We start from the raw sequence: 21,353 nt of genomic DNA, 5'->3' as shown, positions 1-21,353 counted from the left end.
GTAACAATCACTTACTAGAACAAAATACAGAGGTTGCTTCGAATCCTCCATTTCCAAACCTTGTGTTAGACGCATTTAATATGGAATGTGGAATGGTCATTTACCTTTCATTGTTAGTTTCTGCTGTTACTAGCATCTGGTCCCATTTCTGCATGACCTCTGCATATTTGACCTCTAAACTATGACTTCTCCTTGGTAGTGTGGCATAAACTTTCCGAACTCTTTCTAAGTCTCCCTCATATGTTCGAAACATTCTTTCCCAAGCCTAGATTTAAAATTCAAAAGAAATTCTAAATATTTCTCCTTTTATTGTCATGCACTGAGAGGGAAGAATGACATCACATTTAATAAACCTTAGACAGAGATATGAATTTGGGATTATGATACTCACTCTGTGTTGTTCTAATGCATGCCTTATGGAAGACCTGTCCCACACTGCAGTTTCCAAGGAGACATGGGACTGATCACATGATTTCAGTCCATGGCTTAGAGCATCTAAATCTTGTAGTAATGTCACTTCTGGAGACTGATTCTCATTTATTTCTGTAGATAGATACACATCATCAATGTTTAACACTTTGTCAAATATAAACATACAGGAAAAAATTAAAAATTATTTCAATTAATATTTGACCCTTTTAAAAACAGAAAAAGATCATACCATACTCCATGGCTGAGGCTGAAAGACTGAGAAAGATCTGGTTACAGTTGGCTAGCTCTTCTCGCAGTTTCCTCATTTCTGGAGATGACTCACCAACTTCTCTCATTAAGGAATTTGTGTCGTCATTCAGAGTTTTCCAAAATGCTTCTCTTCGAGAGGGATCCAGCAGCATAAACTGAAATGTATTGAGTTGTTCCATAATTATTTTAATGAATAAATTAAAAGTCAACTAGCAAAATAGTTTTTATAGTAAGATATAATTCACAAAAATTATACCTGCTTCAGGTCCCATGATTTCATTTTGTGCATTGTAGCAAGGACCATGTTGTATCTCATTGTTCTGTATTGTAGTTTCCATTTGCCTAATAGATTCTCTAATTTGGATTTAAGGCTGATAAAGAAAAGAAAAACAAAACTTTCATAATAATGTTTTTCATAAGAATAAAAAAAGTCATTCAAGTATTAGCTGCTGGTTAACAAATGTCTGACCTTTGTGCTGTTTGTATAGCATTGTGATTGGGAGGAGGAATGACAAAGCAGGCAGCAGGAACTCTGCCCTCCTGACCACTGCTGTTACGAATTGTCCAGCGGACACCATCACTGTTGTCCAATAGAAGACAGTCCATGCCTTTCTCCAATAACAACTGAAATTTATTTTAAAAATCTAACTGTTAGAAATTCTAACATAAGTACAATCCCTCCAACTTCATTTATATACATGTAGCTATAAACTTTTAATACATGTCTGACAAATCATCAACAATTAATCTACCATTTTTATGCCTCTGTAATCAAAGATTTTGAGGCATAGAGTTTTTTAACATTGACATTGACATCAATAATAAACTGCTTTTTATTTTCCCTCCTAATGGGCTACTAATAAAAACATTTTATTTACCTCTGGTTGTCTGTAAGTACACAAGCACTGGACCCTGACTGGACTTTGGACCCTGGAGGACCTGAGATGGAGGGGTGGGACCTCCCCACTCCTGTGTATGAGGCCCTCCACCTGGTGCTGTAGGCTGGTCAGGTGTTTCTGTAACTCCTGGAGCTCCTTAACCCTCTGTTTGGCCTCGTCAGGATCCAGGTGTTCCTGGCTGTACCTGGATGATAACATTTCCTGCTGTCTGTCCATGTCCTCCTCACATGCTTTACAGTCCTTGAAGAACTGGTGGTAGAGAGCCTTAAATTTCACGTGTTGTTCTAAACACACTGTCAGCTGGATCAACCAGGACCACTGGGACTGCATGGCCTCCATGTAAGCCTGAAGTATCAAACAGGGCCATGAAATAACACTTACAAAACTTTATTTTTATCTGACACTAATTTCTCTCTACAAGCTTTTAAATTCTAAACAAGACCTCTCTTGTAACAAACACTGCATTGAAAAACACTACAAATGCATCCCATGCCTCACTAAATTTAATACTGTACTCCACCACTGTAATTTATGGAACTTTTCATAATACATTTATGTAAACAGAACACATTTTTACCCTGATGCTCTCAGATGCTGGGTGTCTGTCTAGCACCATAGCAGACCCTCGATCCTGGACCGAGTTGAACTGGGTCTCTCTCGCCTCCAACTCATGTAGAATTGTCTGTAAAGAAAATAAAGAGGATATCTTCCATAGGTTGAGATTACAGAATTTACAACAGGAGAAAATAAAATGGATAATTTCAGAAATGGTTGATATATGTTTTATTAAATAATAGGGTCTTAAACAACAAACATTTTATTTTCCTAAATTTACTGTTGTTTACATGAGGTAAAATGGGAAAATAATATATTTTAAGCCCCATCTGCTTAATCAAGAAAATTTTGATGCAGAAAAATGTATTCTTAATGTGGTTCAATTTTGACAATCATGAAACAGTTTGAAAGTTACCCAAAAATACAGAGCATCATTTGTGTTAATAAACATGCTGTTCAATGATATATATATTGATTTAGTATCTACTGTAAGAGAATTATCCAGGTCATGCAAAAGAGGATATCAACAAATTCAGAGATTTTTCTTTAAAACTGAGAATTTACCTGGTACTAACTTATCATTCAAATGTTTGATTTGACAATTTTTTGCCATGAAAAAGAATTCCACAAGGACCATTAACAAATCATGCATCTGAAATCTACATTTTCATTTTCTTGTATTCTTCACCATTTTGAAAGATACTAATATAGCAGGCATCCAAAGATGCATGCAAGGTTATATAAACAGAATATTTTGTATAACAAATTTTGATGCAGGCATCCAAAATATGAAATCCGGCAAAACATTACATGTGAATTATTCACATTTTAAACTTCGTTAAATTTTCTGTAGAGAAAGTAACAAGAATCTCACTTCATGCTTTTGCTGCTTTTCAAACAAGATATATGTTTCCTACAAAGATTTTTTGCATTCAACAAAGTCAGTCAGTTGTTTTGTTATTTTAGAATAATGCATGTAGCATGTATCAGGTTTCAAACCTCTTTGGATAGTGCCCCATAGCCATAAAAATCCTGTAAACAAACAATGATTGAAGTAACATGTGCTGGGTTAAAAATTAATTTGAAAATAAAAAATATCAAGATAGATACTCTCTTTAACCCTAACTTATGCAGAAACACTGATTCTAAAAAAACTGATGAACATGTACAACTACTGTATACACAGGGGATTTTTTTTATGTGTCTACTTTGCTTTCATCATCAAGTAAAGGCAAATGAAGTTGTCTCTCTTGTACCTCAGTTTGCTTCTTAGGAACTTGTCCAAGGTCAGTGACTTTTTATGTTCTTATGAACATTATGTTGATAAACTTTACATAAGGTTTGTGCTTAACTAAATGTATATGCATACAAGATACTTCAAAAATCCCTAAACAGTTCTTTTATGAAAAAGAATATGGACTCTTCAGGTACTGGATGTACCAGATTTACAATTAATAAAATCCCCAACTCTCTCAACTTCCGAAGTTGAAAATAAAATAATCTGCTTAATGTCTTTTCCTTTTTCCACTTGACCGATCGATAACCTAGCCGATTCTCTTCCTTGTTCTGATAAAACTGTTTTAACTTAGGATAGTAAAGAATGCCCTTTTCCTGTTTGTCACTTTCTTCACATTACACTTCCTCTTCTCCTCCTTTAACTGATCATCACTCACCAATTTACCATAAAAAGTCACTTAGCAATATACTACCATCCCTTGCAGGCCAGTTTACCTGCTTAATTAATCTCTAATTTTACCTTGTTTGCTAGGTCCATCTAACACATCAGTTTACCTGTTAACTTCAATCTCTCTCATTTTACCTTGTATGCGGAATCTGTCTGGTCCATATCGGCATCAGGAGAGCTCCAGTCTCTCTGTAATTTTACCTTGTATGCGGAGTCCGTCTGGTCCATATCTGCATCCGGTGAGCTCCAGTCTCGACTCAGTTCCAGCTCCTCTCTCTCATTGAGCCACAGAAGCTCCTGTGTGGCTGACTGCAGGAACTCGTGTAGAGATTCCAGGCACTTGTGTCTCCGGGTTGATGTGTTCTGAAATTCCAAACCAGTTTTGCTTAGTTTTACTATTGACTGAGAATGATTATAATTCCAAATTTTATTTCCTCCATTTCATTCATATTTTAATAATCATATGTACTTACGACTAACAAAGAATATGCTACTTCCATCTTTGACAACCATTGGGTGTATAATTTTTTCTCTTCTGAAGGTAAAGATTTCTAAAAACAAAAGCATAAATCATGAATAATCTGGAAGAATGCTGCATTACCATTATCTTTCAGTAATCTTAGTCTATCTATATTCCTTCAAAAAGTTGACTTAATGTCAGTTTTTGAACTTTTCCTGTGTAATTGTCACATACCCCCTCTGAGATACATCTCTCGACCTCGCGTCGGAATCCCTGGACTTCCTGATGAAGCTGATCGTGCTCCTCTGCCAGACTCTGAACGGTGTCAAGGTCACCTCCGAACTCAGCATTCTCCAGAGATTTCTGGAAAAAAAGAACATTGTCTATTTTCTGAAAGACCTGATAAAGTAAAAAGTCTGCAAAGGAGCATTAAGATCTGAAAAAAATTTCTTTTCTTAAATTCTCAGACTTGATTGAATCAGAGACTGCAAAGAGAATTAAGCCAAATAGCAAGAAAAATTCTCTGAGAGAAGTTAATTCTGACAGTAATTTTATCTACCTGTCTACTTTCTATCCAGTTTAAGCACTCCTGCACATGCTGAAAGGCTGGGTTGGTCTCAATCAGACGGATTTCTGTGACAATTTCCTTTTTCTTGGTGAGAGTGGAGGTCTCCTCTACATAGGACTTGCTGATGAGTTTCTGGATGACCTCACTAAACAACAGAGTCCTCAGTTCTGACACTCGGGACTGGATTGAAGACGCCCTGGAAAAAAATATGTCAAGTTAATTACAGCATTTTTTGAGAAAATTCGGGTACAAGTGATAAAAGTATTCAACATATATGTTAAAAAAGTTTAAAACAACAACAAACGAAACTTTCTAAGCCTGTATTGATCTTTGACTATATCAAATTTAGCAGTTTACAACTACATGTACAAATTGGCTAATGACATACAATCATGATAATCTGTTTCTGATAGCAACAATAAGTATGGTCTTTCATATTTCCAACATGTCCTGATTGTTTAGAAATTGTTCATACTTGAAATACCTTGTAAATACATGCAAAGACTGAATTAACATCATATTCCTTCAAGGTATGATATGAACTCCACAATTTCAGATATAAACGTTCCTTGGCTACACTAACCTTCTGTAGAGCTGATCACCAGTGGCGAATCTTCCTTCCTGCAGCATTTGTATGTCCCTGAATGAGCTCCTGACCATTTCCTCCACGTTCTGGAGGGCCCTGTCGATGGCGTCACAGTTACGCTTGGCTTCCAGGGGGTGGATCTTATCCACGCGGGTCTGCTCCTCTCGGATACGAGGACCGATGTCCTCCAGACTGTCCTCACAGTGTTTACAGTCCCGGTGGACCTTCTCTGCTAATCTCTGTAGTCTCTCTAGTCTGTACAAAAATTCAACATTAAGTCAATAAAATGATGTCTGTTCAAATAAAACAAACCAACATCAATACAGCAGATTTTCAATTGGAAAAAAACCATTAAGAATTGAATGTTTTGTTTTTGTTTGTTGTTTAGCCTCCCCTCCTGAGACTTTTTCACTCGTATGAAGACGCAGAGAGTTCAATGAAAACAAAATTGTGATTCTTTTAGAAGCCTAGCAATAAGAATTTTTTATCACTATATTCTAAATGGAATACCTAATGATTTCAGACTGTATGTAGTTGTCTCTTTCTTGTTGTTGTAGAATAAACCTTTCCCAGAATCTGTTCATACTATCAGGTCGAATTTCTTCTGGTATATTTAAGTAAGCTGTACCTCCTTGGAAACCCTGAAATCAGAATTACCTTAGGTTTTATTAAAAGTGCTTTTAGCTCCAAATATTTCCATGTTAAATACAATGCTAAATAAATCAACAGATATGATGTTTTTTCAGTTACCTGAATTTCATCATAAATGTGGAATAGTCTCTTCTTCATTTCCAACCGTGGTGGGACCTCTTCAATTTTGAACTTATTACACTCTGCCTGCAGAGTCTGTAATAAATAAAAAGACAATAATTAAACCATTTGATAATTTAAATTTAAAAAATGTTTGGGGTCATCGATACTGGATAGATCTATTTTAAAGATAAATCTTATTGGTTTTCTTAAATTATAACTAGAACACACTATGGTATAAGTATAAATTAGACACATTTTCACAATAATACAAACTTATGGTCACAGTTTAACTTACTTTCATTTCTATAAGAGTGGAAGGAAGCTTTTGCTCTTTCATCATTATTATTGTTTGTTGAAGCCAAGTAATCAGAGAGGAGGCTAAATCTCTGTACTCGTCTATCTTCAGTTGTCGTTCCTATGAGCAAACAGAAATAATAAAGAGGAATCTACACTTTTAAAACAACTAAACAACACCAGGTATCGAATGACCATTGATAACTAACATGATTATTCAAATAACTGCATCCTCATTTTCTTGATATGATCAGGTTAACAAACCTTCCACTACAGATTTCTGATTTTCAGAAGAAAAAATTCAAATAGGAAAGGCTTTTTTATGTCATTTATTTCATACACTGCCTTAAAAGAGCGGAGGTATATAAGTTGAGCGTTTTTTCTTGTTGACTTACATTGTCCCTGAGAGTTTCTTCTACACTGGGAACATCGGGGAAGACATCGTATAATGAAGAAATGTAGGTTATCACAGATTTCTCATCAGGTTCAGGGACATCCACATCTACAACACAATGGATTATTTATTATAAGTTTTATTTTGATCAAAAAAAGAAGAGAAGTATAATCAAGTGATCAGAAGCTTCAAAAATGAGTGCTTTTATGTAAAATACATTTAATATTGGATGTTTTTATCATTATAACTGCATTAAAAGATTTCAACATATTCGTACATCTGATACATATGACATATTCCCCACTTTCAATGCTGTAAATATATGTGCATGTTTTTTTTGAAATTCAATTATTTCCTTGACCTTTGTTAAATTATTTAAATTATCCTTACACTTTATAATATTGATTTTTTAAGCAAACTTAGTGTATAAAGCAAAGTGATACATTGTACAACAAAGGTAATTTAAGAAAGATGTTTTCCATGTAAACATCCTTCCAGGACATACATGTACATGTATACCCAAGTAAGTTGAAGTAACCCAGTTGCCTTATAAGATTGTCACAAAAGGGTATACTGAATCTGCTCTGAGGAGAATTTAATAGTTAAGAAATTCTGAGCATTACCTTCGGGATCTAATAGTCTTGTGACCCCAAACTCTTGTTCTGCTACACTGAAGGCCTGCTCTAGGTTCTGTCTCGCTGTACGCATCTGTACCTTCCGAAAATCCACCAAGTCAGGTCTGCAGAAAAAAAATTCATAGGTTAAGTATAAATACATGTATATAAGAATTTCACATTAACTTCAATGCAAATACAGTTTTTTTACACAGAACGTTTATAATACTTATGATCTACTTTTTTTTTAAATTTCAAATTTATCATTAATTCATGAACATCCCTTTCAAAACTAGAAATATGTCCATAGGACATGAATGCCCAGCCGAGGGTATATCAGTAATGCAACATGAAAATTCAAATTTGTGTATGAAATTTTAGAATATCTTAAAGAGTGATGCAGTTGAACTGCTTACATCAGTATGTATCAGCATATGAAGTTTAACACTAATTTAAGCAAAGTGGGGTCAAGGTCAAAGATAAGGCCTAGATAAAAAAAAATGTTGATGCAGTTGAAAAGCTCTAATCAGTATGTATCAGCATGTGAAGTTTGACACTAATTTGTGAAAAGTGAGGTCAAGGTCAAAGGAATGGTCAAGGTCAAAAAATGTTGATACAGTTGAATAGCTCTAATCAGTATGAATCGGAATATGAAATTTAACACTAATTTAGAAAAAGTCAAGGTCAAAGGAAAGTCAAGGTCATATATTGATGCAGTTGAATAGCTCTCATCAGTATGTATCCGCTTATGATGTTTGATAACACTATCTTGAATGGTATGTTTAAAACTGAGCAAAACACTTATTCAAGAAAAGTGAGGTTAAGGTCAAAGGAAAGGTCAAGGTCAAACACTTTGATGCAGTTGAATAGCTCACATCAGTATGTATCAGCATATGAAGTTTGATAACACTATCTTGAATGGTATCTTTAAAACTGAGCTAAACACTCATTTAAGAAAAGTGAGGTTAAGGTCATAGGAAAGGTCAAAGTCAAAAATTTTGATGAAGTTGAATAGCTCTCATCAGTATGTATCAGCATATGAAGTGTGATAACACTATATCTTGAATGGTATCTTTAAAACTGAGATAAACACTCCTTTAAGAAAAGTAAGATTAAGGTCAAAGGAAAGGTTAAGGTCAAATATTTTGATGCAGTTGAATTGCTCTCATCAGTATGTATCCACCTATGAAGTTTGATAACACTATTTTGAATGGTTTCTTTGAAATTGAGCTAACACTCATTCAAGAAAAGTGAGGTCAAGGTCAAAGGAAAGGTCATGGTCAAAAATGTTGATGCAGTTGAATAGCTCTGATCAGTATGTATCACCATATTCATGGCGGGGCAAAAAAAAAACATACTAAAAAATTCTGCAAAATTTACTAATATATTCTTTCTAAATTCTTTCTATTGTATAAACTACAACAAACTACCTGTGTCTATGTATGATTGAAAGGAATGCCCGTCCATCTCGCCAGCTGCTGGTGAAGTTTTTGACCTTGACCCCTGGGTAACCTTCAACTGTCCGTCTACTCCAGAGAAGCAGGGCTTCTTTTGCAGAGAGATCTTCTTGTCCTGACACGACCACATCTGAGATCTAAAATTCAAAAACCAGAATTAAGACATGGTTACACATTGTAGAAGCCAGAAATGCTTCCGAGATGTACTTTTGACCCAGTGGAGTCCCTGTTATCTGGAACAGGAGATACAGCTTATCCTTAAGGTATGTTAACAAGCAACCATGACATTTACATGTGATATGTACCTTTTCATCCTAATGAGCCTGCAACTGATTTGACGTTCAACTATGGATATTGACTCAAATTAGAATTGGAATTGTAAATTTGTAACCCAAATTTTAGAAACAATTTCTATATACCGGTACATGTAATACCTGGAAGTCATATGACTAATTATACAAACACTTAAATTCCTCTTATCCCACTACTAGTTTGTGTACAAATGCAATATTTATCAAAAGCGCTTTATGCATTAAGTGCTGAAAAAATACATTCAAATTTGATTTAAAAATCAATGTTATTTTTCAAGATCTGAATTAAACACAATTGAAGTATTCGTTTCTTTGAAAGAAGTTTAAAAGATGTTTATTTAAAATGTTTTTAATAAGCCTTTTACCACTGAATAAGGCTAACCCATGAAAGGAGTGTACTGATACTTGCAATTCAAAAAAAATATTTCATTCTCTGGATTGGCTACACGTTCTACCTGGCACCACTAGTGGATTTAGAGACATACCGTGAAGTCTAATGTCTCTGGTCAAGTATTTTAATGAACAATATGCAAAATCTCCAAGACACATGGCCTGGTAACCTTCTTACACTTAATTTAGACTTACAGAGACATATAAGAGTCAACCAAAATCAAACATTTCTTTAATTATATCTTTATCATAAATTGAAAGATTTTTTTTTTAATTAGAGTTAATAGCCAAGTTTTGACAAACACAACCCGACTGTAAATCAAGCAGAATTTAAGGTGCAAAATTTATAATCACCAAAATGTGCCATATTAAAGGCTTTTAAACCTGTTATTTTGTGAACTAAATACTTTCAAGAATTGAACAAATTTCCTAGGAATCATGTAAAATCACTATTTTTATCAGTTTTCTTATTATCATGTCTCTTAAATGGCTATACATTGTATGCCCATCTCACAAGCAAAAGTTCAAAACAATACTACATAGCAATCCCTATGGAAATTCCATTATTTGAGATCATTCTCCTGCTACAAAATAATACCCCTCTCTAGAATCAGTAGTAAAAGATATGCTTCCTGATTTACTATTTTTTTGTTGTTGATTTTATTTTTCAAGAAAACATGTAACAAGAAACATGCTTGCAAATTCTTGTCAGGATTATCGTAAATTGATAACAATTCTGTCTCATTTTCACTGCCATGAACAGCTTTCTCATAACCTTTGTGTGAGGCCAAAGACACCCAATGTTTACACCGAGGTCCTTTATTGCCCTGTCTGGACTAGCCAGTCTTACACTGAACCATTCACTTACAAGTAAATAAACATGCTTTCATCTCCTCTTAACTTGATCTACACCAAGTTATCTTCAGGTTCCCAAGATTTATTTATCCAATCATTGAGAGAAGTTCAGCCTGATGCCGACCAGTATTGAGTTATCTCCCCTTTTCTGTTGACATAAGGGATAAATTCTGTTTTGGCGAGGGCATAGTAATGCACATAGGTAAATTAGAGAGTTTGCACTTCTACACTGTTATCCTAATCACTTATTTGGTTCTACCAGGTAATGTGAAGGTAGCACTTACCATTTAAGTATCCTATCTCTAAAACCAATATTAGATATCAGCTACTTTATAAATCATGAGCACTTTCCGTTTTATCAGCATTTACTGTTAAATATTGGTGTTATAGCTACCATTTGTCAATTTCCCGAACCATGTCCTAAAAAGACTTTCTCAAATACCAGAAGGAGGGACAGACAGCACATATTTTAAAGAGGGTCAAAGGAAGACGGCACCACTTGAATACATCTATCTGTACATGAATTTCGAGAGAGGTCAAGTAATTCAAAATATGTGCACCACCAAGGATATGAAAGAAAGAAAAGTACCAATTTCTAGAGAAAATTGTTGAAGATTTTCAAAATGATAAAATTGCTACAAGAAAACTTTTCACTTTTCCCCATTCTGATTTTTCATTTCTATGAATGCTTGACATAATCCTTTGCCTATCTATCAATTGAAATTAATTATTTGCTCAATGAAACTTACTTTATTTCTCCAAGCAATTTATAGCAATATACCTGAACTTCTAAATATCTAAATACATTAAACCAGATGGTTGTTCCTTTCTACTGCTTCACCTACTTAAAGAATCTGCAATAACATCTGGTCTTCATGCCAAAGTATAATCCACAGCTTATAAATTCTCATTAGTATATTAATCTCCACAACTTAGTTTCATTTTTCCCCCTACTATAGATAAACCTAGTAATTAAAACCTATAATGATCTAGAATTCACACTTCAAATGCATCATTTCATACATGTATGTGATGGTAAATAGAAAAGTGAAGTGTTTGACACTTAAAATTGATGGGCAACCAATTTCATTATCCATCACTTTTATGTTTATAAAAACCAGTTTAGAGCAAAAGAACATAATGATGAAGTGTCATTAAAAATGGTTTGTCTTCATAAAATCAACTGAATGTGCTAAAAAGCTAACTTTAACCTCCTGTGGTTTTTTGCTTGGTAATTAGTCTTGGTATCATGTAACATGAGCAACTGCCAATTACCTTTGCTTATACAATTTTTTTTTCCAATTGCAGCATAAAAACATAGATAGTAAGGTACTACAAAATTAATCATGACAGTGACCTGAATATTAAGACTGGGAATCTTTAGTAGCGTAACTTTTAAAAACAAAAGATTTGAATTGACAGCTTTAAATTCTTTTGTGATCCGATAAGGACTTGTACACTGTGTTCTCTCATGTGAGAAATGGGGCCTTAAGCTCTTCAATATTTATTTACATATATATGAGATAATGTAGACAATTTGAAAGAAAATTATCATATTACAAAGTTCCTGTTACTCTGTTAGCTAGTCAATCTCTCCCTTTAACATCTTGTAGCACCGGTTTTATAAAAATAATTTTTAAAAAAAATTTACAAAATTTTCCACATCTTGGAAACATGTCCACTATTTTTTACAAACATCAAAGTCCTAAGCCTCGTATTTAATCTAAATCTGACAGAGAGTGTTGCGTTGAGTTTTGTGTATTCAGAGTACAATAGATCTGGCATTACCTGATGTGTAGCCTGTTGCTCAGGTTCCTTCAAAGAAACCGCTGCCTCTGCAGCCAAAGGCGCTTTTCCCTTTAATTTTTTCTTCTTTTTCCTAAAGCACGAAAACATGCTTCCCCCTGAAATTCCACCCCTCACATCATAAAAACACCATTTTCACGCAGGTTGGCTCGGGGCCCCGCGAAATCCTTTAAGACGTTTCTGCTCCAATAAATAATTTCACATGCAAGCTTAATATTCCCATTCAAAGTTTGTGAAATTGTCCATGAATAACACAACAAAAGCCTGTGAACATAATATCTGTCTATCAAACATACTGCCGAATGTAAATATACAATTTCTTTTTTTAATGTATTTAAATGATCCAATCTGGTGCCAAATGCAGTGTGATCAAACAGGAATCACCTGTGCCGAGCCGTTATGAATTTTTTAACAGATTATCAAGTTAATCCAATACCCATTAGGTCAGGGTATTCAATTCTGGTAATTTGATTCCGGGGGAAGCACTATATGGTAACAAGTTCTGGAAATCTTTTTCCCCCTCTCTGTAGTCAATGTTTGCAACTCTGTGAATTAGACTGCGGGGTGTGGGCCGTCTTTCTGGGCCACACAGAGCAAACACTACACACTGATACCATAATCCCCCTGTGTCAGTTGACCAATTACACGATTCCGCAGGTACTCTAATGGGTAGAGACCTGATCTCACGGCTTTACAATACTCCAGTGCTTCAAGGGTACATACACCGATCCCCTGGACAATTGGAATGGACTGTTCAGAATATTTGCGAAATTGGGGTCACTCTGTGGCCTATATATCTTCTGAATTTTCAGGTAGAAAAAAAAAGATCAGGCGTCTTACTCACAGCATGAAATTTACATTAACTTGTCTCAAGGAAATATTTATTCTGCTTACAATGAAGAAATACTTTCCTTTTTAAGGTAAGATGAAACGTTTTGAAAACAATACCCAGTCTGTGTACTTAATAAGCCATTTTTAAATAGTGTACACAGTCAAGTACCAAGTTTTAAAAACAAAACCTTACTGGGTCATCCAAACTGTGAATTACAGCTTTGTCTTTGAACTGAATCAACCTGTACAATAAATTTCTCCATTTTTTCACAGACACTTTTGGCCTTTTCTATACAGCTGTGGGGACATGAATCTTATGACTGGACCTTGTAAGATGAAAAAACAAATTCAGGACTTAGCAGGAGATGTCTGCTCTCTCTGAAATCCCTATCCCACAAACTGGAGTGTTATGTCATAATGTTTTCATTATCTCTCATGAGATAGTAAATTAATGCCTAAGATGCAGCAAAAATATGCATCAAGCTGGTACAGGTAATGCTGCATAAAATCATATGCAGTGCAACTTTTATGATTTTCTTGTCAATTCCTTTGAAAAAAAAAATAGGGTTGTGTTTCAAAATACTACATTCAAAGAACACACCTACATTTGTGCTCTGCATAAAATAACATTAAAAACTTTTTTTTGAGATATAATTATTTCTTTATCTTCGTTTTTCTTTTCAAAGATCAAAAACAAATTGTAAAATCTATTAAAAAGAAAACGGACATAAAAATCCATCAAATATGGAAATATATAACCGGTACCCTTCTTTTTTGCCATTCTTGAGTGATGAATTCTGAAATGATAAGTTATCAGGAGCAATCTTTATGATAAGTAATAGTTCTAACAACGTCAAACGCAGCGGCACTTTCATACTTTTCTAATATTAATCATTATTGCTAAAAACTCTGATGCCTTTACAGCTAAATGTATGTTTCCTCACCAATAAAACTTTTTAGAGCTAAAGCAAGCTGGCTCTAGCTCTCCCACAAAAACAAAAAAAAAACTTCGGAACAAGCCACCTTTCCTATATCCTATAATCTTTAAAACAGATGTTAGTAGAGCTAAACAAATACTTCATCAGCGGATGAATCGAATGTACTTTCGCAGGAATAGGCGTAATTATTTACGAATCTTAATAATGTCACTCAATGGCTTCAAAAGATTCTCTGGAATAAACGTAACCCCCAAAACAAAGCTCTGTCAGACCCCCATTGCATGTGTCTACAACTACTGAATGATATTTCCTACTGCCTTACATCACAAGGATTCAAGGTATGAAACTTATTATAACTGAAAAACCAGTGAGTAACAGAGACCAATTTGATATTTCATAACATATGAAATGACCAACCTAAAGCATTTCAAAGATGACTTTATAAAAGAAGTAACAAAGACCAAAGTGATATTTCATATAAAATGTCCAATTTATAACACTTCATGGAACATAGGAAGTATATATACTGAAAGGAAAAAGAAACGCAGGGTAAACTTTTGAGGTGAATTAAATTTGTTTTTCTTAAAATACTTTTAAGTTTTCCTATCTAACTTTTAAAATCATATTTAAAAAAGATATAACCAAATTCTCATACGATTTTGTGTAATTATTCATGAGTTATTGAAGTTCAAATGACGATACCCCCCAAAAGGGAAAATCGAAAACTCTCATTATCTTCAATGTCCATCTCGTGCATCTGTCAGAGTCTTATTTCACCTTTGCATGGAATTTCATCAGAGTGTTTATCTTTCGTACCCTGGCTATATTTAGCATGGGTAACCACGCAAAAAAATAAGTCAAACGACGCGCGCATGCGCCAGTGAGAGGAATACAACAGTAAGTTGACTGGTTCAAAAAACCAAATTGCGGAATTGTTCTCGTTCAAATTTCGTATGAATGTAATGATTATAATCGTGTACACTATAAATGGCTATTTTTGTGGTAGTAAGGTGGCGATTTAAGAGATGGTAGGACGAATAACCCGCTCGTAACATGGCTCTGTTTCGCATTAACGTCATCGTCACGGTTGATTGAAATCAACTCCAGACCCTCTCTGATAACGGCTAAAAAGTTTTATTGGGGAAAATTTACAAGAGACTGCTTATTAAACCGTTATTGCCTTTTTCATTAATTAGGCAATTCGAAAACAAGACCCCATTGAACTTCCGTAAACTGTGCCAAGATTGCAATAAATTCATAATGTCTCTTAATATTGAAAAACGATGTGCATACCTCATATGCATCAAATAATGCAACAAGATTTGTGGACAAACACGTCGTTATCAAATTGCACGTGTTTTGGACTTTTTAGCGTTTTCCCTACGTGACGTCATAAATTTTACGGTTGAGTAATTCTGAATACTGATTTTGATGCACGGTAACTAAATTTCCCATCTGACCAATTTTCGTAATTTTCGGTCATGTGGTCAAATTTTTATCGACAATTATGCTACCCTGCGTTTCTTTTTCCTTTCAGTATAATTCTAAGAATACAGTGCAATTTCATTTTTGCTAACCACTTTACCTCTACTAAAAGATAAGCTCATGCAAAAAACTATTAATTACCTTTTTCTTGGAGAACTTGTCTTTTATTTTTTGCTTGAGGTTATGGGTAAAATTAAACATCTTCTCCAGATCAATGTGTAATTCCCATCCATAAGATAAACAGAAAGTTATATATCAAGTGTAAAGAATAACACTGTATAGAACAATAAATCATACAATGTTTTCAATTAATCCCGTCTGCAAAAAGCACATGTAATTTTCCTCCCTGTAATTTAGTGCTGGATCAGTTCAGAGTAACAAGGCTAAAATTGCCAGTGGTTATATAACAACATACATAAAACAGCAGTGCTCCACCTCTCAGCTTCCATTCAGGAGTTAAATTAACAAAAATTAAATTACTCCACAAACATAAAAATCGGTGTAGAGTGAAAATGATCCATCTACCATTGGGAAATTTCACTCACATTTCCAATTCTATAGAAGTCTTAAAACTTTTAGAAAAAGAGTTCACTGGAGGATCCTTCCATATTGTTCACAACCCTGGCTTCTAATCAAGACTCACATTTCACAGAGTCTCTGATTCTAATTAAACCTATCAAAATTAGCCTCGCAACACACAAAACAAAACCGATATTCCAAAACAACCAAACAGAATCGCTTCTGCTCACAAACATGAAAATAAACATTCCATATTTTTTTCCTTTCAGTTTTTGGAGACTAGTATTCCTTTTTTTCATCTAACTCTGACGCCAAACTTCATATGGAGGGGGAGAGTATAAACTTTGTGCTTTACTGGAGGGAGTCTGGATAGGAAAGCTATCACATGCATCATCAACCGATAAAAACACAACACAGGCGAAACTTCTGATAGCTCAATTATACAATCACTGCCCAGAGCCTACTGTTTCACCTATCTTGTCTTATTGATAAGCAATGAGAAAATGATGAACTGGTGATTTTTTCACTAAATGGGAAGGGAGAGGGGATAGCAGTTTTTAACATATTTGAGGGAAAGAAAACATTTGGAAAATATAATTCTTTGAAAATCGGTACTGGATGTCTGGACAACATTATAAATGAATAAATTTTAGCATAAAAATGTTCACTGAAATAAAATGTTTGTTTAATAGGGCTCGGCAACAAAATTAATTTGAACAAAGTCAAGATTCTGTAAGCAGATATTCTTTACAATAATTCATTGATTCCAACTCTTGAGAAGCAGCAAAAAAAGAATTTTAGTTGATGGACTAAATAATGCAATCATAAATCAATTATCACTCTTGTTAACATATAATTTCTTTCTTACCATTGGTTAGAAGGACATTTTAAGTTCAGGTATGTCTTCATAAATTACAGCTGATGAAGAGTGACATTAGAATTAGAATTGTTATACAACTCAACTTAAACTTCTTCAATATTTAATTACAATCTCCTAGTCTAAGCATTTTATTTCATTTAATTTTTTTCTTCTAATTAATGCCCTTCACTTAAATATATATAATGTAAGGTCATGAACTTTCAAAACTGAAATACTCTGACATTATATTTTTAATTTATATACTGTAGGTAGTTGATACAGGCATCCCGATAATATCATTAAATGTACTGCACAAATAAAACAATAATAAAGACAATTTGTTGCAGCAATCAGTAACAAAATCTTTGATGTAATTTCTTTATATGTACTAAAACAGTTGGTGGGATATGTATGTTTTATTTATCTAGATTTCATGTGACACAAAATCCATCAGTAAAGCAGGTATCAAAGAAAAGAGAACAGGATATCTTTTCCCTGCCACTCAAAGGAGAAGAAACCAAGCCTCTATCAGCTGCCCAAGGAAAAGTGAGCGGAGTCTGCCTGCCACTACATCACCACAATATGTCAAAAACTTCACCCAACGTTTTTATCTATGTATCATTTTCCCATCAAACATTATAATCATCTGCAGCTGTGTTATCCATATCAGAAATCAAAATCATATAAAGATTTCTTCTCAAATTCCCTGTCTGTAGGAACGAAAATACCAAACACAGCAATGTGCATTTCCAGAAAAACTTTCCGAACACCATGCAACTGAGACCACATGCAACTCACATGGATCTATTGCATCAAGGTTTGAATTTTGTGAAATTGCCATCAGATTGAGACCTGCTTTGTACCATCTGAGACTGTTGAATCATCATTCAAAAAGATGAGTCAAACAGTTCATAATTGAACTGGATCCCAGCATGTCCCCGTATTAATCATATCATCTTACAATATCTATCTCTGCCACAGACAGGGATTTCTTGGTGGAAAGTCTCCATATTGCTTTATTGGCACTTTCAGTAATATACTTGACAAACAAATCAGAGATAAGCATCTGGAAATTAATATAAATCTAGTACCATCACTGAATCATATAGTGAATATCGTTTGTGTGTGTTCAAGATTTTGAATGAATGGCTTAAAAACTAACATCAAGATTAAAGATGTCTTCACTTTCTCCAATGAATATCCAGATCAAAGAGAGAGTTAAAACACTCTCACAAACATCAAATTTCTTAACAAATTATGTGCTAATGGTGATCCAAGACTAAACAATTTTTACCACTGTTCTGAATTTATGCAATCACTTGGAATGCAATGAAAAATAAGAAAATAGCACTTTAAGAGGAGTTTTCTGTCTTATCAAAAACAATAATGTTAACAAGTTTTAACAGGTTGTTTAAGATGAATATTAAAGTGTCATTGAGAAAAAAGTTATCTAAATATCAATTTAAAAACATCAAAATAAAACAAACAAACAAAAAAATTATGTCCTTAAGGTATTACTAAAGTTGACTTTTACCTAAAGCATTAAAACCATCTTGATACATAACACCTGTGTATTTACCCCACTGAACATATTTAAATTACAAAAGAATTTGGCTGCAACATGTATAATTCCAAGAATTTTCTTTTAAATCTTTAATCCATCTTCACACTAGGCCATATAAGAGATAAGAATTTTAAATTTCAATTTATGAATACCGAGGTATTTACATGCAGCAATGTTGCATCAAATATAACACACCTGGTAACATAAATGTCAGAATGAATCAAACACCTACCATTTATCTAAAATATTTCTCTTTTTCAATCAATTTCTGGTTTTTTTTTTGGGGGGGAGGGGGTTCTTTTTGGCTAAAGCCTCAAGTTGAAGTTGAATAAAATATATCTTAAACTAAGTTGAAGTTGCAAATGCCCATAAAAGTTACCAGTAGTGTTCGAAGAGTTTTTCTTGACAACTTACATAGTCAGAGTATTGTTTTCTTCTTGTGTACTTTATGAAACCAAAATAACAACACTACAGAGACTGAAGACCTTACCTGGAAATGTAGAATGATGGTCCAGATTAAGCCAAGGGTCAGCTTTGGGTTTCCATCCACTATTTCATCAGACCGAATGTTCACCAGCCGAATCTGTACCATGTACAAAACAGTTTATATCATAATGTTTAGATTCTTATACCGGTACTCCATTAAATTCAAGATGAACAGCTAGAAGTAAATAATTTTTTGAACTTATTTTTTTGTTTTTTACAGAACAATTTGCAAAATTTGGAAACTTTTCATATCTATTTCTGTATCATTTTTGTAGATATATATTAGCCAGCATGGAAATGACGTGTAAAAAACGGTAAAAGCCCTTATGCCCCCGGAAGTTTTTTACAAATTTTTCATGCAAAAGAAATCACAATAATATCACTTTTTTCGAGCAAACACTTAGCTATAAGATATACTGCTTCCATTTAAAGAGAAGGATAATTTATCAAATTATTGTGGTATATATTAAAACAGAGTAGCAATTTCAATATCGTTACCATTGGAGTTTAAATATTTCAAAATATAAACGGGGGTGTTGTTGTCTTTTGATTACCTTCATATTTGATAGCTGAAATGATTCGAGAATGCTTCAATTATAATATAATTCTTTAAATTGGTATATAACATCAGTAAAAGAAGCTATATTATTATTTATTTTATGTTCACCATAATTTAAATTGTTTAACGACATTTATTCATTACCTCTACGGAAATTAAAAATCTTGGATAGTCGTCCAAATCTTTGTAACTTTTTCTTTCGATCAAAGTCCCTTAGATCGCTTTCCTTATCAAATATTTGTCCGGATAATCATGATTACGCGGATTAACATTTTGGTTCAACGATTTTTTTTCCTCAAGAATGTTGAAAGATGTTTTTGGAATTGATTTTATAAAGGACTAAATTTGAATGTGCAGACATGCTGAAAAAAAATTGAATCCAAGCAATAAGACGCAAAATAATTTGAAACATGGGTAGTGCCTCTTTTTTCTCCCTCTTTCTTTCTTTCTTTTTTTTTTTTTTGGAAAATGATGTGTACGCACTTGCGTACTTGCGTATAGGCAGCTACGCGCCTGAATATATTTATAAAAAATAAAATTATAAGTTTCAATGATGACACAGAAATACTGATTTTTTCGATCTCCATTTAAAGTATTTTTTTTATATATTAGCTCACATTAATATAAAGACTAATGATACTCACTCCTTTCTTACTAAGGTACTCTAGGGCTATCTGTACATTCTGTATTTTATGGAATTTCATGCGACCCTTTTCCCTGGGCTACAATACAAAAAATATATACAAATGAGTGTGTGGTTTGTTTTTTTTTTATTATTTCAGTGACGAGTTTTGAGATAACTTTTGATTGATTCATGTAGTAAAATTAGGTTATTTCTTATAAATATGCCTCAATAATTAAAAGTTTTAGAGCATCTCTTGGAAGTTGATCAAATTATCCCATTCTTTGAGAAAAGTAAATGGTTTGATTTTTCTGAGAATAAGAGAGAAAAAAGTCTTTTCCCTTAAGTTTTATCCTGTTCCTGAACAGATAAGGTATTTAAAATAAAAATGACAAAAATTTCAATCAGCAATCTTAGATAAGGGAAACAGATAGCGAATGTTAACCTTATCGTCTGGGCTGTACTACTCCTTGTTATGACTTGCAGGCCCTTTAATCTAACATAAACTAACAAACAATGTTAAATGTCTAAAAAATGTAATCTCGGGACTCAATCTCACTGACAATGATGATCCCCTGAAATCAAGGGCCCCATTTCCTACAGGGAATTGCCATCAAACAAAATGTTCAAAACTAATGTCTACCTAATTAACCCTGGACAGATTGGATATATTTTCTATCCAGAGATTAATAACATTTATAAAATAGTGTATCAATACTGTACAAAGGGTAATTTTTTGCCCTTTTCACACTTTCAAACAATTTTGCCCCTTTTTAAACTCTCCCAGTCATAGTTTTGTTTAAGAAATTATGTATTGTATTCTTTGAATTCGCCCTGTTTTGAATTCGCCCAAATGAGGGTTGGGTGAAAAGGATGAAAATAAAATGGAGGTGAAAAATTTCCCTGTATACAGTAATGATATAAATAGTTGATACTTGCTGGAACCACTTTGTACCGAGCATTTGATATACTAATTATTTACCAGTGTATCGTGGGCCAGGACTTCTAACAGCGAGATCAGGTTATGTCCATCTCGGAGATCTTCAAATAAGTCTATCACTCTTCTGCCCGCCTACAATAGTCAACAAAATATTACAGTATATAGTAGTTTGGGTTTTTAAATCACTGATTACTAGTAAAAAGTATTGAACTATGTTAATTTTTTTTCAACATTTCCTAAATA

General features: G+C 33.7%; 1 protein-coding gene across 1 annotated transcript in view; it reads right to left on the bottom strand.

The window, feature by feature from the left end:
- The window catches only part of LOC134238647 (microtubule-actin cross-linking factor 1, isoforms 1/2/3/4/5-like), an 84,369-nt gene that overhangs the window by 48,777 nt on the left and 14,239 nt on the right, over positions 1-21,353 (bottom strand). The window contains 22 exon segments of the mRNA XM_062720770.1: positions 105-265; positions 392-543; positions 662-836; positions 938-1,052; positions 1,151-1,305; positions 1,560-1,925; positions 2,158-2,262; positions 3,135-3,167; positions 4,021-4,182; positions 4,293-4,370; positions 4,514-4,642; positions 4,839-5,043; positions 5,431-5,688; positions 5,944-6,074; positions 6,184-6,279; positions 6,482-6,601; positions 6,876-6,982; positions 7,498-7,613; positions 8,919-9,082; positions 18,994-19,086; positions 20,193-20,270; positions 21,153-21,242. Coding sequence (XP_062576754.1) covers positions 105-265; positions 392-543; positions 662-836; positions 938-1,052; positions 1,151-1,305; positions 1,560-1,925; positions 2,158-2,262; positions 3,135-3,167; positions 4,021-4,182; positions 4,293-4,370; positions 4,514-4,642; positions 4,839-5,043; positions 5,431-5,688; positions 5,944-6,074; positions 6,184-6,279; positions 6,482-6,601; positions 6,876-6,982; positions 7,498-7,613; positions 8,919-9,082; positions 18,994-19,086; positions 20,193-20,270; positions 21,153-21,242 — 3,089 coding nt within the window.

This window comes from Saccostrea cucullata, unplaced genomic scaffold (assembly GCF_032062105.1).
Source record: "Saccostrea cucullata isolate Sc308-1 unplaced genomic scaffold, CSIRO_AGI_Scuc_v1 ctg196, whole genome shotgun sequence".
Lineage (NCBI taxonomy): Eukaryota > Metazoa > Mollusca > Bivalvia > Ostreida > Ostreidae > Saccostrea > Saccostrea cuccullata.
This window is presented reverse-complemented; position numbering and strand designations above follow the sequence as displayed.